The sequence below is a fragment of the Schistocerca cancellata genome, chromosome 5 (assembly GCF_023864275.1).
Source record: "Schistocerca cancellata isolate TAMUIC-IGC-003103 chromosome 5, iqSchCanc2.1, whole genome shotgun sequence".
NCBI lineage: Eukaryota > Metazoa > Arthropoda > Insecta > Orthoptera > Acrididae > Schistocerca > Schistocerca cancellata.
In genome coordinates, this window is record NC_064630.1 from 662660772 (window position 1) to 662686333 (window position 25562).

The 25562-nt window shown below is 36.9% G+C and overlaps 1 protein-coding gene across 1 annotated transcript in view; it reads left to right on the forward strand.

Moving 5' to 3' along the window:
• LOC126187353 (serine protease snake-like) overlaps window positions 1-17491 on the forward strand; it is a 269426-nt gene extending 251935 nt beyond the window's left edge. The window contains exons 7-8 of the mRNA XM_049928379.1: window positions 2764-2930; window positions 16088-17491. Of these exons, the coding sequence (XP_049784336.1) occupies window positions 2764-2930; window positions 16088-16261 (341 nt within the window). The 3' untranslated portion in view covers window positions 16262-17491. The remainder of the gene's footprint in view (window positions 1-2763; window positions 2931-16087) is intronic.
• Window positions 17492-25562: the final 8071 nt, after the last annotated feature.

The following is a 25562-nucleotide window of genomic DNA, read 5'->3' on the forward strand; positions in this document are numbered from 1 at the left end:
GTCTTTTTTAGAAATACTTTTATGTTGTCTCTCCACCTTACATCAAACCAGATTTATGTGTCTAGGAATTTTAAATTTGCAAATATTTCCAACAAGTGATTACTGCTGGTGTAGTTTCTGCATGTTGACATACTATACATTACATCTGTTTGTGTTGAGAGTCAGTTGTAAGTTCCTGAATCAAGCATTGGTCCTCTGTAGGTCTTCCTGTATTTTGCTACAATTTTCTTTCTTGGAACCTCCCTGTCTACAACAGAACAGCTTCGTGGAGTTTCTGATGTTACATTTACAAGACTGTTAAAATTGGACAAAGCTCCAGGGCCCAACAGAATCTCTATCAGATTCTGTAACAAACTTGCAACTGAGTTAGCACTTCTTTCAACCATAATGTTCTGCAGATGCCTCAAACAAAAAAACCATGTGCAGTGGTGGGAAGAAAGCACATATCCCACTCATCCTGTTGACAGCAGAAGTGAGACACAAAAGTACTGTCCAATATCAGTGACATCCATTTGTTGTAGAATCTTATAATACAGGGTGTCTGGGCTAAACATACAATAATATAAACTGCAATAACTTGAGAAGTAATTGATGATACATTTCTAAAGTATCATAACTCAAAATATTTATTTACACACCTAATATATCTTGAGATGCACGCCATTAGTGGTGCAACAGACATCTAACCTGTATTCCACTCCTCTCCAAGTGTTTTGCAGTATTTTAGGTGTAACATGTTCAATAGCTGCACAAATGTGATGGTGTCGATCTGGTACACTTGATTCTTGATAACACCACACAGCAAAAAAAGAAAAAGAAAAATAAAGTGGCGCAATGTCTGGGCTTCTAGGCCATGAACTACCTATGCCATTCCAGCAATATGGGAGTTCATGATCCAAGAAATCCCTCACAGTGTTCACCAAATGGCATGGTGCACCATTCTGCTGAAAGACCATCTCATGAGGAAGGTGTGGCACAGCATAAAGCTCCAATATGTCTATTTGTATTGCTGCATTAACTGTAGGCTATGTGAAGAAGAATGGAACTACAACTCTGTTCTTCAACAATTCGCACCACACATTGACTTTTGGGGGAGTCTGGTTTGCACTCTACCACTACTTGGGGGGGAGAGGGGTGGTTCAGTTCCCCACGTGTGGCAATTGTGTGTACCGTACCGGAAGTTTAGAATGTAGTGTCGTCCAATAAACAGACAAAAATCAAGGAATGACTCATTTTCATCCATTTTCACCAGAATTATCTTCATGAGTGTCTACTGTTATGGCCTGTCCTCGGGCTATATTTTGTGACAAAGCTGCAGTTTGTATGCATGTAGACACAACCTCTTCTGGATGACATTATGTACTGTCAAATGGGCTAACTGTCTACGTGCTTGTCACATTGACTTACAAGGGCTCCACTGGAAGGATGTACAGCTTAATTCAATAGTAACTTCTGGTACTGTGTGCTTGGCAAGGTGGCCTAACATCGAAAGCAAACACTGAGTTTGCCAAAGTTGCTTGTCCCATTACTTGATTTTTACATAACTGGGAAAATCATCAGTTGGTCTCAGTCCATACTCTCACTGGAAACACTGTTGTTCCAGTATAACAGACTTTAGCTCCATGAAAGAAAGCACACCAAATATCTTCTGCTGTGGAGTACATATGGCTACTGACATTCATTTATGTGAACAAAGCAGTTACATGCATGCGCACACTGTACCATCTGCCACAAGCAAACACAGAAACATTGAGAGTTACCATACTTGTAGAAGGAAACCAACAATAAGTATCTCAATTAGGTCTCAAGTTATTATATTTTACATTATTAAATGTTTACTAAGTCATCCTGTCTGTTCTGAGATCAAATCTAATGAGGTATCTTGAATAGAATGACCTCCTCCATGTCAACCAGCAAGGATCCTGAAAATATCAATAATATCCAACCAAACTTATGCTTTTCTCACATGACATCCTGAAAGCCACAGTTCAAGGCAGTTGGATAGAAGCAGAATTTCTTGTCTTCCAGAAATCGTTTGACTCCATAGCACACATGCACTGATTATTGAGAGAATAATTGTATGGAGTATGTACCTTGTATTTAACTATAGATCCCCTAATAATTGGCTTTGAAGACTGTTCTCAGGTCAGAAGGAGATAACGCATACTACTTCTAGTAATGGCATCCCCCTTAATGCACCATGGTGTCCAAACCAATTTTCAGGTTGATGACTGCTATTCTACTATGTAAGTTTATGCAAATCTCAGTAATAAAACACTTCAACAAAAATTGAAATTAATACTGATGCAAACTAGTAAAGTATTTGCTTGGAAGAATATTCATGATAGCTTAAATCTGATTACTGGATCACAATCTAAAGTTGAACCTTTGCCTCGATTTTACTCTACATTTCACGGGCATCTGATACCAGACATCATTTCAACCGAAGTGCAACACCGTTAGAAGCACTCAACAGAGAGCAGAATTCTACATTGTTATTATTGTGTCAACCCTTTGAAAGTTAGATATCATTTGTTTACTGTTTGCTAGTCCATTTTACAGTGTTAATCTACAAACATACCTAGTTATAGCTATCTTCTTTGGATACAGAAACTGCTATTGTCTTCACACATACATGATATTTAATAATAAAAGAATCTTTCTGATTTTTTTACCTGTCAATGGGAGTAAAGTAAAAAATCATACCTAAAATGCCTTACTGTCAGAATTTGTTGTAATTTCTGTTGTTTTTGTACCTTGCAGCTGAAAAACCAAGTGAAACTTTGCTGAAAGTGGTTCTTGATATAATAGATAACAAAGTGTGCAACAACCTATGGCAAAGTGGTGTCAAGATCAGTTCTCTGCCTCGTGGAATAGCTCCGTCAATGATGTGTGCTGGTGTCCTTTCAGGAGGCAAAGACACTTGTCAGGTATGGTACTAGAATATGTTTTACAACTGCATGTGAGAATCTTCAGAATCATGTAATCTTTTATGTTTAATTTATGTAATAAATCTTCTACATCTATAGCTACACTCTGCAGACCATCATTAGATGCATGGCAGAGGGTACATCCCAGTGTACCACTTACTAGGATTTCTTCTAGTTCCATTCATGTATGGAGTGTGGGAAGAATGATTGTTTGAATGTCTCTGTGCTTGCAGTAATTATTCTAATCTTATCCTCATAATCCATATGTGAGTAATATGTGGGGGGTTGTAGTATATTCCAAGAGTCATCATTTAAGGCTGATTCTTGAAACTTTGTTAACAGTCTTTCTTGGGATAGTTTACGTCTATCTTCAAGAGTCTACCAGTTCATTTCCTTCAGAATCTTTGTAACACTCTCCCATGGGTCAAACAAACCAGTGACCATTTGTGCTGCCTTTCTCTGTATACATTCAATATCCCCTGTTAATGCAACACACTTGAGCATTATTCTAGAGCTGGTCCCAAGAGTGATTTGTAAGTAATCTCCTCCATAGACTGATTGCAATTCCCCAGTTATTCTACCAATAAACCAAAGTCTACCACCTGCTTTACCTACAACTGTGCCTATGTGACCATCCCTACAAAATGTTACACCCAGGTATTAGTACGAGTTGGCCGATTCCAACACTGACCCATTGGTATTATTGTCATAGTATCCTATGTTTTTTTCATTTTGCAAAGTGCACAGTTTTACATTTTTGAACATATAAAGCAAGTTTGCAACTTTGGACCAAGATCTGCTGGAATATTTATGCAGCAGCTTCTTTCAGATAGTACCTCATCACAGACAACTGCATCGTCTACAAAAAGTCTGAGGTACTATTAATATTGTCTGTAAGGTCATTAATATACAACATGAACAGTAAGGTTCCCAACAAACTTACCTGGGGCACACCTGAACTTAATTCTACAGCTGACGATGACTCTCCAACCAAGGTAACCAGCATATAAATGAACAGAAAATGCATGATAGGTAACGATTCCCTCCTACACATATCTTTAGACTTTTTGTTCAATGAGTGAACAAATTGTCACTTAGTTACTATTTCATGTAGTCATCTGCAAAACGTTTTATTGTGTACTATCTAAGTAGATGAAAAAAGAATCCTTCTTCCAGGTACCATAAAACACAGGTATAAGTAAAAGGCAATGCAAATACTAACTTCCAGAATCAGAAAGTTCTCTATCTGATGAGGTAGTGAGGAAAGAGGAGGTGGGGGTGAGAGGGGAACAAAACTACTCATGGATTTGCTGGTAAATTTCCTGGTACCCCTTAAATACATTTCTGGCCATTGAAATGGCATCACTGTGAAACAACATGTAACAAATGTCACGTGTACTCTATGCCTGGATATGCAGATAAGCTACATCTCATTTTAGTGCAACCACATAAGATAGGTAGGAGTAACACTGCCTACATTCTGTACATAAGGAAGGATTACACAGCAGGTTTCTCATTTTGAAATTTCATTTAAATGCTGGTTGTTTATGAGAGGAATGCATTATGCCTCAAGCAAGAAGGAGAAACACGTACTATCAAGTGTTGGAATTCGAATTTATCAGCTGCAGGATTGTGGTCTATCGAGACTGCTGTTTATTGATACACAATATTACTTGTGTTGATCAGGGTGCAACAACTATCAGGCAAATATGGAATTGTGGATTCAAGAGGGCCACACTCAACACTAAGTGGGATGTCAGTGGCCCCACCTGAGAGAACAAATATTGTTTGTCAGCCATGCATTATCATAAAGCTGAGTCACATTCCTTGAGTCAGGAAATGGACTCTTTCACAGCAAGATAATTATCCACACACACACAGAGCAATGACATCTGGAGTACCTTGGACTGTTAGCACAGTGAGCACTGCTGCGCTTCTCTCAACACAGTGGGAGATAGATGCCCAATGACAACACCACAATAGGAGTTGCACCTCATCATCTTTTCAGACAAGTCTCAGTTCTGTGTACAGAATTACAATAGACAAAGCCATCTGTGGAGATTCTAAGAACAACTAGTATTGCTAGATACTGTTATCATATAGACCCGGCACCTAGCATCTGGTGTGATGGCACAGAGAGTTGCTGAGTACACAGCACGATCATCTCTGGTTTGCACAGCTGTTAATTTACACAACAGGTGTTACTTTTCTGAAGTATTAAGGCTGCTGTCTGCCACCTATCTGAAAAGTCTCTTTGATGTTGTCTTTCAACAAATTAACATAACACTCCATTTTGCCCATACTTTTCTGATCTACCCTGGTACAGAGAATGTTTGGCTGTGGCACTGGCCATCACATTCTCCAGATTTCTCTCCCACTGAAAACATGTGGTTATGGGTTGCTGAGAGACTGGCATGCCATCACTGGCCAGCCACTATGACTGATGAACTCCAATATAAAGCTGAAACAACATGGAATAAATATCTGTCTCTGTAATCCAAGCTTAGTTCAGCTCATTGCCCAGTTGAGTTAGAGCCATTGTTTCTAACATATGCGACATCTCCATTTACTAAATTTTACACCCTGTATACCTCCAGATAATTTACAAATTTAATCATGTATTCTTCCTACTTACACTGTATATGCACAAGTGAAATTTCGTTATTACTTAGCCTTCCTGGTACATTAGTTTTAATGTTCAGCAGCATACGTGTACCTTTTTCTAAAAATGTATGTCTTCTTCCCTAATGTTTCTTCAGTGCACATCTTTCTTGACATTAGCAAATCACTTAGCATATGGATTGCCTTTTCTGCAGGTTTCGCTAAATGATTAATGATTCTCTTACAAGGTTTACTGTTGTCAGTTCTTGAGATTTTTCCAAAAAAGTTTGTTGTGGCGTAGCAAGAGCCACGCCACTCGGAGGTAGCCGGAAGGCACGCGATGTAATGCAGACGGGCGTGAATTCTGAAACAGGATAACTATTGAATGGTAGCAAGAAAAGTACGTAGCTTATAATATACTTAACTTTTATTCTCTGATGAATACAGCGTTCTTCTTGAGACATTTATACTATAACTCTCAAAGTAGGTAAGGCTAATGGCGCCTTGCTAGGTCGTAGCCATTAACTGAGCTGAAGGCTATTCTAACTGTCTCTCGGCAAATGAGAGGAAGGCTTCGTACGTCTAGTCGCTAGCAATGTCGTCCGTACAACTGGGGCGAGTGCTAGTCCGTCTTTCTAGACCTGCCATGTGGTGGCGCTAGGTCTGCAAGTACTGATGGCGGCGACACGCGGGTCCGACATGTACTAATGGACCGCGGCCGATTTAAGCTACCACCTAGCAAGTGTGGTGTCTGGCGGTGACACCACAAAGTTAATACCTTGTTTTGTATAATGTTTAATATTCTGCCACATGTAAGTGTAGTAATTAGTCTCTGTACAGTAAGCATATATCATCTTTTTTCCTTGGTCCACAAGTTATTCCTGGAATCTTTTGCTCCTTTTCCTCTATCTCTTCAATATCTTTTGATGTTGCTAATGCTAGATATTCTGAAGCACACAAGGGATAAGATTTGATCACTGGCTGGTAATATCTTAGTGTGATTTTAGTTGAAATTGCTGTCTTATTGAAGGTATTCCTCATTAGGAGGAAAGGTAGCTCAGCTTTTCTGACTCTTCCACAGTTTTCACTTTTGTGTACTCCATGCAGATACTAGAACTGGACAATCTTATCTACGGTTCCAAACATGAAAACAGATTTCATGCTTTTCTTGGCATTCATAATATACTTTGCCTTGCCAAATAATATATGTAGACCTCTTTTTAATGCTAAATCCTCTGACTATTAACTTGTGTGATGAACTATTCAGCATCTTTTGATAATTATACAAGATTAAAACTTCCTGCATCCTATCTAATTTTGCCTGTAATATGATATTCTTCAGGCATATTTTCTCCAATCTTTCATTACCTTATCCATAAAACTGTTGAAAAGTAATGGAGATATGCAGTTCCTTCATCTGAAGCCTATTTTTATTTCAGATCATTCCAAAATCTCACCTTTGAATTTAACTTTTGTAATCATGTATGTAACAATTTATTTTATTAACAGTAAGTCTCTTTATCTATAACTATTTCATAAAGTACATGCCTGTCACTAAAATCACAAGCTTTCAAGTCAACAAATGCAGCAATGTATTTCTTACTTCTAGCAGTTCTATCCTCCAGTAATGCTTTGAGAGTCTAGATCTGTTTTACATAAGATCATCCTTTCCGAAAATCAAACACACATTGACTGATTATATGGTTTGCTTCTTTCTCTGGCAACAACAATGCAATTGAAACAGTCTTGCATATCCCTATTAGAGAGAGATACTCTGTTGTTGTTATGGTCTTCAGTCCAGAGACTGGTTTGATGCAGCTCTCCATGCTAATCTATCCTGTGCAAGCCTCTTCATCTCCGAATAAGTGCTGCAACCTACATCCTCCTGAATCTGCTTTCTTTATTCATCTCTTGGTCTCCCTCTATGATTTTTATCACCCACTGCTTCCCTCCAATACTAAATTGGTGATCCCTTTGTGATGTTCGCCTGCTTTATTTCTTCATTGATAGTCCTTGGTGTCAATGTACTGCTTTGTTATACTGGCTGAAAAGGGGGGGGGGGGTGGAAATTCAACGCTGACTACTGTAAATGATGTAGCTGACAGTTTCGTTTCACAGTTCTTTACTTGCACTGTTCACAATCCCCCAATTTTATACAATTATATGGCCAGTTCACCATTGGTAAATGTTGAAAAGCCTCATTAAAGGTTACAGGCAACATCAGCATACTGCTTCAGTAGTTTGCAGTTGAATATCTATGAGCAGTAAAAACCTAACCACACAATTCACAGTTCTTAAAGAAGAATATGGGACATGTGACACTATTTGTCAAATTAACTAAACAGACAAGGTTTGCAGGAGAGCTTCTGTAAAGTTTGGAAGGTAGGAGACGAGATACTGGCAGAAGTAAAGCTGTGAGTACCGGGCGTGAATCGTGCTTCGGTAGCTCAGATGGTAGAGCACTTGCACGTGAAAGGCAAAGGTCCCGAGTTCAAGTCTCGGTTGGGCACACAGTTTTAATCTGCCAGGAAGTTTCATATCAGCGCACACTCCGCTGCAGAGTGAAAATCTCATTCTGGAAACATCCCCCCAGGCTGTGGCTAAGCCATGTCTCCGCTATATCCTTTCTTTCAGGAGTGCTAGTTCTGCAAGGTTCACAGGAGAGCTTCTGTAAAGTTTGGAAGGTAGGAGACGAGATACTGGCAGAAGTAAAGCTGTGAGTACCGGGCGTGAGTCGTGCTTCGGTAGCTCAGATGGTAGAGCACTTGCCCACGAAAGGCAAAGGTCCCGAGTTCGAGTCTCGGTCGGGCACACAGTTTTAATCTGCCAGGAAGTTTCATATCAGCGCACACTCCGCTGCAGAGTAAAAATCTCATTCTGGACACAAACAATACTTTTGACAAACCTACTAATTATTCTGGAATTAATTAAGGACTGGCTTTGCTAATATGTTTTTGAATAGAGCCAAATAAATATTTTAAGAATCCTAGTAGTTTTTGTTCCAAAAGCTTATAATTGGTACACAATCTATATTTGTTTATAAGTCAACAATAGAATTTAAGTCAGGAAAAAATTACTGATTTCATCCTACAACAAAAGTATTAACTAGGAATGGTCCAAATAAATTAGGAAATTAATTTACACAAAACTAAGCACAAAATTAGACCTGATGCTACATTCCTTAAGACTGAGGGCCAACCTTTCTCTTTTGTGGTAATGCAGATTATGCTCACGCATGTTAATGGTAATCAGGCAAAAATGAATTTAAGGAGGCAGATGGCAAAACAAGAGAGGAAGTAAAGAGATACCAGCTTGTTTCGTCACATTACCCTCTCACTGGATTGACAAGATATATATTGCAAACAGCTATCTAGGCAATTCAATGACCACAAATGACTCCACAATGTGGGTTTAACATTCTACACACAAAAGAATATTACATAAGAAATCTGCTTATCAAAAATTACAGTAAATATGTTTTCTCAAATTTCTACTTATATGAGCTGGCCATATGAAAATCCCCATACAAAATATTTACATATAGTGTATCTCCACAAATTATATTTTTAATAAAAATAGGCATCTTCATCATAAGTGATGTCTTTTCCAGATAATGAAAGATTACATTCTAAGATACATATTACTTTACACAAATCCTGTCTTGCTTCAAAGAATAAATGATCTTGGGTTGCAAAAACTAAAAAATTGCATTGCGACCTGCAGTTCATTTTCAGACAGAAAATTTCACTTTTTCAGTGTTTAGTATTTTGCACAAGTATTTTCTCTCTTTTAATGAGCGGTAACATATTTTCTCATCAAGTCATCCATGTTTTCAACAAGTCCAAGTGGCAGTTAGTAAGGACATGCACTGCTATCAGTTCCCTTGGAGGTGGTTCTCCTTCACCACAGTCTCAAACTGGTTAACATTGAAAGATTTGGGTTTCTTTTCCATTTGCTAAATCACTAAAATGCCAAGTCCTGGTTTGAAATTCACACAATTTACAGACACATATCACCTTAATGTCCAAAATAAGTACATTGCCTCTAGCAAAAACTCAAGATGTGCAGTAGGCTGGATTTACTAATCATTACATTATGAAAAAAGAATAGAGTCACGATTGCATAACTTAATTACTACTCAAATCAAAATTAAGGGAATGGAGGTTTACCAAATCATTGTTCTCCAACTCTGAGTACTACTCTCATTCAACCAGAAAATTTAATCTTCACAAAATGTTACCGAAGAGTTGACCTGTCAGAATATTCATGTCACTCTCGCACCACAGTTATCAGTTAATCAGCAAAATTACTTTTCTTCATTCCAGGATTACCACTTTAAGCTCATAATTCCTCAGAACACAAATAGAAGTTTTCAGATAACCTATAGATCTGATAATGCAGCATTATATGACTTGTACCTCACTAAAATATTGCTCCTTTTGTTAAGCTGCACAATATACACAATACCCAATGCTGGCTAGTTCAAAAATAGATCATCAGTATTGTTACATCACATTTGTTTGTATGCAGTTATCTTTTTCATTACTCAATCATGTCTGTCAGCTCCATTATTTCTTACCTCATTAGCTAGTGGAGTGCATTCTCTAAAAATATTCCTACTGCGGAAACAGGTTCCCTAACCATTAAGCCCCCAACATTATTCATTATTTTATTATTTCATTATTGCTTCATTATCTACTAAATAAACGCCTGCTCTACTTACCTAATTCAAAATTGATTCTACTGAAAAACACTCCACAGTAACAGATCCTTAGGCTAAGGCAAACTTAAAATCAATTACTGACCCAACAAAATCAGTTAGAAAAACTATTATTTCACTGTAGTCCATCAAATTGCTTGAGATTCTAGCATGAAGGGCAACATACATACAAATCTTGCTTATTCTTTCCACACACATTACTCCAGGCAACTATGTTTGAAAATTTCTATTGCCACAATGTTAGAAGAGGCTGTACCATGACACACTTCTACAGGTAGATAGTTATCTCCATATAGTGATTGCACTGAACACAAACACTTCTGTTATACCAGAATTGATAATAAGACCTAGTATTCAAGAGAGTTTTTACTACATATTGCCTATGCTGCTACACCAAATTATTCTAATCTCACACTTGAGCTGATTACTTCAGATGTTAATTATAGTTTTCAGATAGTCTGCACCTTCTCCTCCACGTATGCTGACACTTCTCATTTTCTATTTACTTTACATGTTTGTTTGACGCAGATTCTTTAACTATGACACCAATTTATTTTCATCTTATTTCATAAAACCAGAATAAACACAGTATCGCATAGATTTTTACCAAATACCACTGCTGTTTCCTTTTTTTTAATATTGCCTTTTATTCCATCCTCTTATGATTCCATTACATATCACTAACATAACATAATGTATATAGATAGCACTGGAGAAACCTTTTCTAAAATATTCCTATACTAAAGCATCCTGCTGTACAAAATCACATGAAATTCGAAAATAGAATGTTTCTGATTCACTTATAAACTACAGATAGGAGAAGAGTTTTACTGTCTCAGGAAACAGGAAAAATGAGACAGACTGTTTGGGTAAGCATTATCACTACATAATTGAAGCCAACACATAATGTTGAACCCACCACTTGGTACTTTCACAAGAAATGAGCCCCAAATATTACATCAATGCTGAGATTCTGAATCAGCAAGAAATTGCACTCCAACAGCTGTCATGCCAATTCCACAGTTAATAGTACATCTCGTTTCACTCTCTTTGAAAGGTTACCAGTAGCAACAATAATTTTTATTCCAGAAACAAACATCACTACTGTATTCTTAATAGATTCAAAAAATGTCTGTGAAACGCCATTCAAATCACTACCATTTACATCTACATCATACCCCACTACAAGCCACCTAATGGTGTGGGGCGGAAGGTACTTTTGGTACGACTACCTGATCCCTCCAAACCTGTTCCACTCATGAATAGTGCGTGGGAAGAATGATTGTTGGTAAGCCTTTGCATTGGCTCTAATTTCTCAAATTTTTTCCTCATGGTCAATATGTGAGATGTATGTGGGGAGAAGTAAAATGTTGTATGACTGCTCCTGAAAAGTGCTGTTCCAAAATTTCAATAGTAAATCTCTCCATGATGCACAACACATCTCTTGTAATGTCTGCCAGTGGAGTTTGTTTAGCATCTCCATAATGCTCTCTTGCCAGCTAAACAATCCTGTGATGAAATGTGCCACTCTTCGTTAGATAGTCTGTATCTCCTCTATCAGTCCTACTGATTGAGATTCTAGCCTGAGGGGCAACATACATACAAATCTTTCTTATTCTTTCCACACACATTATTACAGGCAACTATGTTTAAAGTTTTATTTCCTTAATGTTAGAAGAGGTTCCATACCAGACTGTTAATCACATTGTCAATGAATGCAGGATTCGAGCCTATCACAGTGCTAAAGTGGACTTCCTGCTAGCAACTCCATATGCAGTGCGCTGGATTTAAGGACTGGATATTCAGTTGTAAAGCCAAACTTAAGTTTCTTGTGTGTAAATATGTACATATGTATATGTAATTTGATTTTATGATATGTCTGTATTAGCCATAAGCTAAATAAATAAATCAGTCCTACCTGATAGTGATCCCAGATAGATGAACAATACTCAAGAATAGGGTGAACAAGTGCCTTATAAGCCACTTCTTTCATGGATGAGTTACATTTCCTTAAGATTCTTCTGATGAATGTGAGTCTGGTATCTGCTTTTCCCACTATTTGTTTCATGTGGTCATTCCTCTCAAGGTCGCTCTGTATAGTTATGACTAGATATTTTATGGCAGACGCTGTCTCCAGCTGTTTGTCATCAATAGTGTAGCTGTACAGTAGTGAATTTCTTTTCCTATGTATGCGCAGTATGTTACATTTTCTATGTTCAGGGTCAGTGGCTAGAGCCAAGACCATTCATCAATTATCTGCAGGTCATTCTGCAAATTCTTACTATCTTCTGGTGTTGCTACTTTGGTGTAGACAACTGCATCATCTGCGATAGCCTTAAACAGCATCTGGCACTTTCTACTAGATCGTTTGTATACATCGTAAAATAGCAATGGTCCTATCTCACTCCCCGTGGCTCTCCAGATATTATCTATACATCTGTCAATTTTGTTCCATTAAGAATGATGTGTTGAGTTCTATCTGCTAGAATGTCTTGAATCCAATCGCAAGTCTGCTCAGATACACTGTAATCTCATATTAAACAGCAATGCGGGACAGTGTCAAATGCCTTATTAAAATCAAGGAACATGGCACCAATCTAAGCGCTGGTGTCCACTGTGCTTTGGAACTGATGGAGGATCACAGCGAGCTGAATTTTGCAGGATCCATGTTTGCAAAATCCATGTTGAGTTTTATAGGGGAGATGTTAATTTTCCTAAAACGTCATAGTTCTTGAGCATAAAACGTTTCCCAGAATTCTATAACAGACTGTCGTCAACGATATAGGTCTATAATTGTGTGGATCTGTCTTACTGCCTTTCTTAAAAATGGGAATAACTTACAATTTTTTACAGTCATTAGGTACTTTTCATTGCTCAAGTTATCTACAATAAATTACTGCTAGAAGGGCAGCAAATTCTTTTGCAAAATCTTTACACAATCTTGTAGGTATCTCGTCTGGTCCTGATGCCTTTCCATTACTAAGTGACTATAGCTGCTTTTCAATTCTGCAATGAGTTATCTCAGTATCTGCCATTTTGATGTTTATATGATGATTTAAAGGAGGGACAGTGTTACAATCTTCCATGGTGAAACAACTTCAGAAGACCGAATTCAGTATTTTGGCCTTCTCTCTGATATCTTCCATTTCAGTGCTGGCGTGGTTGCTGAGAGAATGACTAGATGATTTTGACCCACTTACTGATTTTACATATGACCAAAATCTCTTAGGGTTTTTACTCAGGTCGGTTGTCAGCATCTTACTTTCAAAATCATTGAGTGCTTCACTCATTGCTCTCTGTACACTCATTTTCACTTCGTTCAGCATTTGTTTGTCAGCTAGGTTTTTACTTCTCTTGAATCTGAGATGAAGTGCTCTTTGTTTATGTAGCACTTTTCTAACACAGCTATTAAACCATGGTGGATCTTTCCCATCCCTTAAAAACCTTACTCAGAAAATACTTGTCTAAGGCATATTCAATGATGCCTTTGAATTTTTTTCCACTTGCTCTCCACATCTTCATCCTCATCACCAAATATCTGATGCTGGCTGCTGAGGTTATCTGAAATTTGTATTGTGTCACCCTTCTTGAGGAAATATATCTTCCTACCTTTCTTAACATTCCTTGCAGGACCCATCGTCATAGATGCTGTCACAGCCTTGATCACTGATACCTTCCTCTACGTTGACTGACTCGATAAGGTCAGGTCTGTTTGTTGCCAGGAGGTCTAAGATGTTACCCTCATGAGTTGGTTCTCTAACTCTCTGCTCAAGGTAATTTTCAGACAAGACATCCAGAACAATGCCACACAAATCCCTGTCTCTGGCACCAGTTTTGGTGGCATAACACTCCCAATCTATATCTGGCAAGTTTAAATCACCCCCTATTAACTATCCCATTTTGATTTAAATTGGTCATGGATGTTAACATATGCTCCTGATTCAAACTTCGTCACGTGTTTTAAAGATAAAGCTTTTCCCAAATCATATGGCATAACATTATTGTTTGCTTACATGGTTGCCTTGCAGTTGTGTGGCAATGGTACCAGACTTCTTTTCTCATGTACTACTCCATTCTGTGAGAAATAATTTTTAAATTGCTTATTTGTGAAACCAGTCCCATTGTCACTTCTCAGTCCTATGGGTTTGTTTCTCATTTGTCTTTCAATCAGTCTGAAATTCCAAAAACATTGGGAAAGCATCATGTTTACTTTTTAAGAAATACAAGAATCTGTACTGAGTGCAGTCATCCTTGAAAATTATGTACAAATTTGCACCACCATGAGATGTATAGTCTTCATGTTGAGTTTGGCTAAAATTTTTCTGCACTCACATTTAAAATGTCTTCCTTTGGACAGTAATAATAGTTAAAGAAGGTTTGTTATTCTTTGAGTTGAACTTATTTGTTTTATCCACATTGACTGCTGCAAATTCTGCTGACTTTTCATCACAATGTACAAGTGTTTGTTTCTCTCTCAGTATCCTTGACATCAAAATATCAAACATTCATTGATTTTCAGCACACCAGTCCCAAGCAATGGGAAAAGTTCCAAATTTTGTTGGCAGATTTCCCAAATTTTTAGCCACTTTGTCAACTTCTGTAACTGGTTCACCTTTATCAGCTGCGGCTTGTACCAAACACTCAACTTGAGTGATGTGTTGTACAATTTTGTCTGTTGATGACATTCTGTAATCAAAAAACTTCTGCTTCAAGGCCTTTTTATTAACTGCAGATTGCTGTTCTTGGATATTCTTTAGTCTGACCCACATTTCAGCTGCATTTGTCAAATTCCATCGCAGTAGACAGAATAAGCATTGGCTTCGCATTTAAATCGTTCCATGCTATTTGCCCCTCCAACTTCATTTGGCATTGGTTTCCACTCCATGAGATCAAGAACCTTTTCAGCAGGAAAAATAATTTGCAGCTGATATTTCCACAAGTAGAAATTCTTACCATAAAATTGCTGGAATCTATATTTTTTCAATTTCTGCATCTACATTTAAAGCTGAATGTGAACCAAACTTACAGTACTCAGTTAAAAATGGCAACAAAGGCTTTTCACTAAAGACCAATGAAATAAGACAGTTATAGTACCCAGGTGTCAAAATTTAAGCATCATGGTTCACTCGAATAAGACTTTGATCACATGCAATGAATTCACAAAACATATGTATACTGTTGCCTGGGCTCCTGACATGATGTCTGTAATTATGTTTTACATAAAATCACAGAGTGCAGTTAACTCAGAGTCAAATAATAAGTCATTCTTTTTATTAGAACCAGAATTGACAACAGTACCTACTACAATAAAGAAAACCAAAGATATATTTTTATAACATCACAAAACATGGCTGTACACAGATGAACATACATCTCTGGTACACTTACTTTACAAATATCGAAAACAAATTATCAAGAACACTCAATATAACAAGTTCACTCTTGTCAACAATAACAGTATGCATTTCCATCAGCCTGTTGATTTTGATTAAGTCTGGTGGTGTTGAATCCAAGTTCTGTTGTATGCACTATGCAGCAAGTCTGTTTTATCAATGAAAGTTGACCAACTGGTGGAGAGAGTCGATCTTTAATGCTTAGAGTGAGCTGTCAGCTTTATTATTAAGTTCTACTGTATTTTTCCTGAAATGGATAAGATTGTTTCACCATATCAGAACTTTTGTTTCATGTAATAAGATTACCTGTTAAGTTACCAAACTTGCTTCAATAACATCACAGTAAAATCAATTACGTAACATTAAAATGTGTTCCTAAAATGTTTTTTTTAGTTATTAATGCCACAATTGTGATGAATTTATTATTTTTTTCTATTTTACAGGGTGATTCTGGTGGGCCAATTCAAATATCCAGCAGAAGAAATCATTGTGTGTATTACGTTATTGGAGTGACATCATTTGGGAAATACTGTGCTGGAAAAAATTCACCAGGAGTCTATACACGTGTTTCTTACTTCGTTCCATGGATTGAGAGCATTGTGTGGCCAGATGGTTAGCTTACAGAGTCATTACCAATCTGTGATATACTTTGAATCTCTGGAGCTCACATAAGAGCAAATTTCTTACATTAAAAACTTTTTATGCTTTGTGTTTTATAAATAACAGCAGAGATACTTCAAGTTTTAACATCTGTGTCCTCTGCTTTTGCTCCAAGCAGAAACTTTCCACGGGGATAAGTAGTTTGAAAATGTATGTTATCTAATGCCAGCCATATTATCAAAGGATGTTATGACAGCTTTATCACCAATCACTTCAGTTGTCTGAAGTACAAAGTTTTAAGTAGTTGATGGTATATGTTGGTTCACAACACATGGTGATAATCAGTGGACAATGATTTGGGTATTTATTTCAAGATTTTCAGTGTTCTTGCTTCTTTTTCAGCATGGAAATGTAATTTTATCTTACTGTTACTTGCTTTAGTGTTATAAAAGACTGTCAAAACCTGCAAATTACTTTGCATGTATTGGGCACACTCAGGAATAAAATTTTAAGATAAATCAAATTCTTACCTTTTCCCTCATGAACTTCATAGAGCACTCACTGTGATTTAGTTGCTTCTTTGTTCATATTTTAATAGTATTTTTTGTGATGAATTTTGTTTTTAAATGAAGGGATTTACAGGGGCTTCGTCAACATTTCCTCTGTCAAGCTGACATCAGGAATGTCTCATCTGTCAACTGATTACTTTACTGCTTCATCGAAATTTACTGTTGTCACAGGTCTAACACTCAGATATTTAACCATAAAATTATAAAAATGAAATCGTCATGAATGTTATGAAGCACTTTCATAAGAAAATATGAAGTGACCTTAATGTATACAAAAGATTCACATTTAAATTTAGATATAACTAGGGATCCTTTTTATCTGTGATGTTTAATGTTGACTAAAAACTTAAATAACAAATTTTATGACTTGCAGATTAAAGATTTTGCAGCTTTCTCTCTCTCCTAAGAATATCTGAAATAAACTCACCAGTTTTAATGTATGTGATGCCCAACCTTGCTGCTGCCCCTCACTTATTAATACTAAAAGGTTATAGATAACAAGTGAAAATGTTGTAATTCTTAAACAGAGTTAGACTAATTTATCCCAAATCTTTATAAATATGAATACAGTAGGTAAAATTACCATCATGTATTCGTAGTTGAAAGTTATTGTCCACAAGTTTTATGATGAAAACCAGAAAACAAGAAATGTTTACATGACACATGCATATAATGCACCCAATTATACTTAAATAATATGTAGATATTTTATAATATCAAGAAATTATCTGACATAAGGACTTACTAAATTCTATTTTTTTCACTTCAAACCAATAATAATATATCATAATTAACAATATCTGGCGACATGTCATAGACACAGCCTAAGAGAAATAGAAAATGAGATGGTAATGACATCATCATAGACATGAACTACCTTAGTTCAGTATTTATGAAGTCTTAGTAACTTTGTAAGTCAGGCTCGTCCAAACTGTGCCCCTGGGGCACTAGTGCCCGCTATCGCCCGCGGCCAGTGCCCCGGGCGAATTCATATGTTGCTGCAGTGGCCGAGCTGTGCCGCTTAGATGGCCATGCGGACCGCCCGAACGCCAGCCGATAGATTTATTTGTTCGCCAGTTTTCCCTTTGGGCAGAGGACGTCTCACAAATGCTTCAACTAGAGCTGATTGACCTACAGTGCCATATCCACCTGAAGGACCGCTTTCTTATGTGTAAAACTTTGGATGACTTTTACAGCTGTCTTCCACGAGAGAAATATCCTCTTTTGCACAAGCACATGACCAAAGTTCTCTCACTGTTTGGTTCCACATATATTTGTGAGCGCTTTTTTTCTCTTTTAAAGCTTGCTAAAACTAAGAACCATTCATTCCTTGGCGATAAAAATTTGCCCAATTCTTTGAGGTTAGCTAGCAGTCTCACAGAATATTGTACCAAGCCTAGACAAAATCATTTCCTCGAAAAAGAAAAACGTGTAAAATGTTAATTGTCTTCTTTAACAATGTTGCCTGTAAGAATTAAAGATCTTTATAAACTTAATTCTATTTTAATAAGTTTTCAAACTTGGCCAGTTAAAATTATTACGTACAAAACAGCAAACTAAGGATCCGATTTCTAAACTCTGAAAATGGATACAAAAAATTGTAGCACGAAGTATAACAAAAAATACTTACTAGTAACTACTAACAGAATGAGACTCTATATCCCTTCATAAAATTAATTCTAAAATAGAATACTTTGTTTACGTTGGATCTGACTGCGGGACAGTCCAGCGCAGAGCAGTGCTGCGCTCTCTCTCTCTCTCTCTCTCTCTCTCTCTCTCTCTCTCTCCTACGGCGACACTAGCGACACACGGTTGCGGATGAGGCGCTGAACTACACTGTCTTGGTTGGTGCCCACGGGGCGCGGGCGCGGGCGCGGGCGTGCCCACTGGCAGCGGGCGCGCCCGCCTGGCGCAAGTCTTGGATGAGCCTGTTGTAAGTGATACAACAGTACAGTACCAAAAGAAATAGGAAATGAGATTATAATGATGCCATAAACTTTAAGTATTCTACTGCAAGTGATACAACTGTACAATATGAAAAGGATAAAAGATACATCCCCTGCACAGTTAATTAGATACGATTATCATGTAGAGAAAAGTTAAATGATAACTGTGTTTGTACAATAAAAAAGAAAATAAATAATGTAGTACCACAAAGCTTATGGTATTACAACTCTCAGTATTCCTACAGAATGAAACTTGAGTTTTTATTCACGTTATAAAATAGGTTACTACAGTATAGTACAGTACGACATGGCATGAGGTACATATCTATCATATTTGGTTTGCCTATCAGTCATATATTGAACATTCACTGGAGATAAAGGTAAAAATTAACAGAACTTATATCTATTATGGATGTGGAGCACTGTGACTGTGATGAATAAAGATTTCACAAATAACTGCAACCAGTCACCTTTATTTTACTTTTATCTATTTAAAATGACTCATTAATGCTTCACACTTCCTTACTTTATATGACACTTAAATCAAATATGTGACAGCATTATACTTGCCTTAATTTAAATTACCTTTAAGGTGTGAAATCCATGGCGGATTTACATACAGGCCCACTAGGCACGGGCCTAGAGGTGGCGTCTTAAGGGAGAGGGGGGCATTTTTTGCTCTGTACTCACTTTAACCTCTTAAGTTTTAAAATAACTGTGCTTACAAATGACAAAAAATTTTAATATTGTTAAACAACATGCTAGTTTAAATAAGCCTTAAGAATGAAATTCGACAATACAAGCTCGAAAATATACATAGGTTACTTGGTGATTGAATGGGAATTTAACATTGGGTTTCTCTCTGGTATCATCTTCATGATTGTTCAAAATATTTTGAAGTAAGCTGTTAGGACAATGCACAATACAATGTCTGAAACATTATTATTCCGAGAATGTTGTCGGCTTCTACTTAACCCTACCATATTTTCCCCGTGAAAATACAGGGACTCTTGAAAAGCTGTAATAAACTAATCAGAAGTTTCGTAATACTGTAACATGTATGTAAACCCTGACTTAAATTTCTTGTAGAAATTACAGGGAAGTATCAAGTCAGCCCTCCATTACTGTAATTAATGTGGAAGCTCTGTGGTCTTCAATATCTGAGCTTTGATTTAATTACATGTTCTACATTTTTAAACACAAGTTTATATGGAAAAAACATAAGCAGAATATATAATAATGTGTGGAATACACCTCACAACAGTTTAAATATTTTGTTTATTTACTTACTTAGTTACTTTTTTGGTGAAAAAAGAAGAAACCAACTTTCGTTTGTCTCATTTAGTGTGCTGCAGCCTGCACGATATCAAAGTTCCCACTCTGTGCAATTGAATAGTATGTGGCATTGCAAATTTTATATTGAACTTCTTAACTAGGCTTTTTTTCTTTGAGGAAAGGTTATTTTTATTTTATGTTGGAACAAAAGGTGCATCTGCATGTAGATATAACAGAATTGTTCACACAAATGACAACACCACATCAACTGCCAACAAGACTACTTAAACTTTGTAGTCCATCTTCTCTGCTCACAGAAACCGCTAAAATGTTATAAGAATAAGTGGGGTAAGAGTCAATACAGCACACCTCACTGCAAGAAATTGCAAAAATTATTTGCTTTTTAAATTAGAAAGGCAGTGTCAGGAATATTCAGAACGTATTTGCGCCCCAGCTAAAATTCCAGTGACGTGGGAGAAACAAGCCAAAAAAGGCACTGTCCCATTTTCTTTACGAGACGAATTTCAGCCAGCAGGTGTGCTTCTACTGTTGACTGACAACAGAGAAACAGGCGACAATGAAATTAAATTATTCTGCATTGTCATTCTTTCATAGCACAGTTACATAGAGTAATCAGAGTTCGTCAGTTCATTGCTCCGTGTTTAAAGGAAAAATCATTGTGCTCATGTGCTGTGTTTAAAATAAAAAGCTTTGTTCTCATGTGTGGTGTAATATGATTGGAACAGGATACGGTTTTTTCTCTTTCCTTTTACAATTTTTTTTTCTTTTGTTTTGACTGTTGGTTGACAATTTTGTAAGTGCCTTAACGTGAAAAAAGCAAATGTGCAAAATTAAGTGGGGTGGAATTTCAGAAATTATAGAAGGAAAGGCGAGAACGAGAAGCCAATGTTCTAAAATGCTTGGCAGAGTAGGTAAATTTTTCACAAAAAATGTAGCTGGTTCTACTTATAGAGTTCAAGTAGTACGTATGATATTTCTGGCATTGCAGCTGTTGTTTCGAGTTTCACGAAAAACTAAATGTTGAGTCAGACATTACAAAAAGAAATATCATCATTAGTGATGATCCTGCAGAATGGTGTGTCAATGAATCAACAATCAACATTCTCAACATCATGGCAGAAATCAAAATTGTAATGGTGATTTTTCTACTTCAAGAAGATCATTAGGCGATGAAACCAGATATTTGAACAAAAACATATTTTACCGTAAACTTTTAGATTGAGAATCAACTTTTTGTGTGATTTTCTAATATACTCCTGTAGCACCGGTGCTGTTTTTTGTGCACCATTTAAATTGTTTGGAGGGAAGGCCACGATTGCTACTAATGGTATCGCAGATTGGAAAAATATTTCTAATATTTTATCTCGTCATGAGAATTCACTAGAACACAAAAATTGTGAGTTATCACTCTTTACAAAACAAAAGTCACTTGGAGCAATAGGTAGCCATTTCGAGTCATGTTGAGACAGAAAAAATGTACTGGTGCAGTGTGTTGAAAAGGGTGTTTGCAGTAGTGAAGAAGCTAACAAGTCATGGACCTCCCCTATGTGGACACATTGAAAGATTCTGTTCATTACATAATGGCTAAATTATGATGTCTCTTGAACTTATAGCCAAGTTTGAGCCTTTTCTTGCAGAGCAAATTGAACGATATGGAAATCCAGGGCAGGGACATAAAAGTTATCTTTCTTCAACAATCTGTGATGGAATAATAGAGCTTCTTTCTGAACGAATAAAAAGAATTATCATAAGTGAAATAAAACAGGCCAAATATTTCTCTATAATGGTAGATTCTACTGTGGACATTTCACATATTGATCAATTATCTTACGTTTCCTTCTGTTTTTACCAAACCTGGGACACAAGTCCGTACACTTACCTGAGACCATACTAAAAGTCCTGTCTACAAATTCCATTGATATTACTGACTCAAGAGGCCAGTCATATGACTACGTAAGCAATATGTCAGGAACCTACACTGGTCTGCAGACACGCTTTAAAGAATGAAATCCGAAAGCCCATTATGTGCCATGTACAGCACATTCTTTGAAATTAGTCGGCACTAGTTCTGCAAGCTGTTGTCAGGAAACATGTTCAGTTTTAAATGTAGTGCAAAACCTTTATAAATTTTTCTCTGCTTCTACACAGCACTGGGATACACTTCTTTCTTTCATGAAACCAGGAAGCAAAACAGTAAAAAGTTTATCAGAAACACGTTTGTCAGCAAGAGGGGAAGCGTGTATAATTCTATGAAAACTGGAATGGAGTTATCAGTGCCCCCTCACATATTGCCAATAATACATTTGAAAAACCACTTGTGCAAAATGAGGCTTCAGCTTTATTGAATCAACCCAGCAGACTAGAAACGGTATTCATTATGACAGTTTGGAAGGACATACTCCAGGGATTTAATAGTGTAAATCTGAAATTGCAAAGTGTAAATATTGATGATAAAATAGTGCATAAATTATACGAATCACTTGTAGGATTTATTGCATCTATTTGTGGCATGTTCAGCTATTATGAAAATAAATCCATGGAGATTGTGACTGATACAGACTATGAATACACCTATAAAAGATCACAAAAACACAGACTTCATGACGACAAAGAAGTGGACTCTGAAGAAGTTTCTCTGACTGGAAGGGAAAAACTTGTACATCAAATTAGTGAGGAGGAAGGAAAGCTATAGAACACTGTTAAACTCTGCAGATTTCAGTAACCTTAAGAACAGTTCACCTGATGATATTGCTGAACATGCAGCAAAACTCCAAGTGTCAACAGAGTTAGAGCCTTCCTTCCCTAGTGAATGTGTACATTTCACAGAACTTTTGAAATCTTTTGAAATTAGTGATATACCAGTTGAAATGAATAAATTTTTAGGAAAAGAGAGGTTACTGTAAACCGGGTATACTTTGACCACTCAAGCACGAAAAGTTTTACATCTCTCTGCTGGCTCTCAGCTGCGTTTTTGTGAATACTCTTTGGTGGGAAAGTTCCAGCAATATACACTAGATGTCGCACATGTAGTGCCAATTTTCTTACGCAGCAGTTGGTGAACCTGTTGAGACCTGAAGTTGTTTACGAAAAAGTGTGTTTAAAGTTAGTTGTGCAAAATCCACCAACATCTCAAAACAACAAAGCCATCGGTGTTCTAAACTATATCAGGTACGTTGCTCGATTAATTCTCACAACAGACGACTGATTACTTTTTATTTATTTATTTATTTTTATTTTTTATTTATTTATTTATTTTTTTTCCTCATACGTGTACATCGACCAGTATATTACTTTTTCTGAAGTCATGTGCATGACATCTCTGTTTCGGGGTTACTTTGACCGCCGGTCAATGTTACCCCAGGCTTACAGATGAACTCTTGTCATTGTGTTCTTATGCTTCTATTGTTCTCCTACATAGGTACAATATGCTGAGAAGTCATAGAAAGGTACCTGAGGCAAGACAATGTAACACTTACAATGAAGAAGACATGCAGACCGCATTAGACGAAATTAAAAGTGCCACAATTTCAATGAATGCAGCATCAAAGGAATACAGTATTGCAAAAGGAATTCTGTTTAATAAGGTGCATTCAAAACATTAATGTAAAAGTGGAAGACCAAGTGTATTTACAAATGAAGAAGAAGAAAGATTTGTTTATTTTGCTTTGACAGTTAGTGAATGGGGTTTTGCTTTTGATGTGCAAGACTTGCAATATTTGGGAAAGCTATATTTAGAAACAAGAGGGAAAAAAGTATCTCAGTTTGGTCCAACCAATACACCTGGTGTTGAATGGGCCTGCAGTTTTATGAAGCATCATAAGGACCTCTTATCCCATCAGAAATGCAAAAACTTGAAGACTTCAAAGGCAGAAATTACTGCAAGTTCACTTCAAGAGTATTTTGATCATCTGTAAGTCTAAGTCTCATCAACAGTAAGAAATTCCACTGATATGATACCACCTTGTAGATCTTCAGTTATGATGAGACAAACTTACACAACAATCCAGGTGTTAAGTATGCAGAACGTGTGAAGGACTCTTATAAAATCAAGTGTCAGTTATGTTTTGTGGATCGGCATCAGGGCACATTCTTCCACATTATGTGGTGTACAAAGCTGAACACATGTGGGACTCTTGGACAGAAAGTGGACCAAAATTTGCTCGGTACAATAGAAACCGATCTGGTTGGTTTGATGCAAACATATTTTGTGACTGGTTTCAAAATTTATTCATCCCACATCTAAGAAAGTTTGACAGTCACATTGCTTTCAAAGCTGACAATCTTTCCAGTCATTTCTCATCACAAGTGTTACAATTAGCAAAGGATCACAACATTGTCTTCATATGCCTTCCCAAGAATGCAACACATTTGTGTCAACCACTAGATGTAGCATTTTATGGTTCTTTGAAGAAGTATTGGAGGCAGATCCTTGAAAAATAAAAAAAAGGCAAAGGAGGAAGTCACAAGCAATCAATAAGGAGAGCTTTCCCAAGCTTTTGAAAATTCTTTGTGCGAAGCAAGGAGACAATGAATCAGTATCCCAAAATTTGATTGTGGGCTTCAAGAAATGTGGGATTGTACCCTTTAACCTAGATAAAGTGATTGAACACTTGCCTGATAATCCCTCTAAGTGTTTAGATACTATTTCTCCTATTGTGTTGTGAAAATCCTGCAAAACATAAGACATGGAGGTGAGGGCAATTCTGGTAATGCTAATAAAGGTGGAGAACAACAAATGCACCCCCAGGACAGGGAATACCACCACAGGATATTGATGCTTCCTCAAGCTCTGATGCCAAAACGACTGAGGACAGAATAAACAAAGGACAGAAAAGGAGATGTGCATGAGAAAGCAGCATGTCATCAGATGCTGAATCTGTGAACATCTCAGATATTTTGTTTATGGATAGCTCAGACTGTGATAATGCAGAGGAACTCAGCATAGATGAGCATGCGGAAGCCCTGAAAACCAATGATACAAGAGATCAGCACCCTTCTGAACATAACCTATTAAACAGTTCTGATGACGGTGACAGTGTAGAACTCGCAAACACAAACATTAACTGTCAGTATATAGATGAAGGTTCATTTGTGATTGTTAATGTACCTACAACAAATAAAAACAAATGTCAGCCACACATTGCTCAAATTATAAGTGTTTGTGGTTTAAGCAGTGGTTCAGGTGTGATGTATAATCTCAAATATCTTCAAAAACAGGGGAAGAAGTTTGTTTGGCCACAAGTGCCAGACACAGACTTGATACGTGAAGAGCAGGTAGCCCTAATTCGCACTGCACCAGATGTTTTAAAACAGAGATTTAGGCTTAATTTGGATGAACTTGAGGGTATTACGCTGAACTTATTTTGGGGCATTATGTTTAGTACTCCATCCTGATAACTTTTATAATTTTGATGATGAGCAAAACATTTTGTGACCATTTTCTAATGAACTGAATGAAAGAGAATGAAGCTTTGCATTTCTTCAACAGGATTCAGCAAGGACTCGTA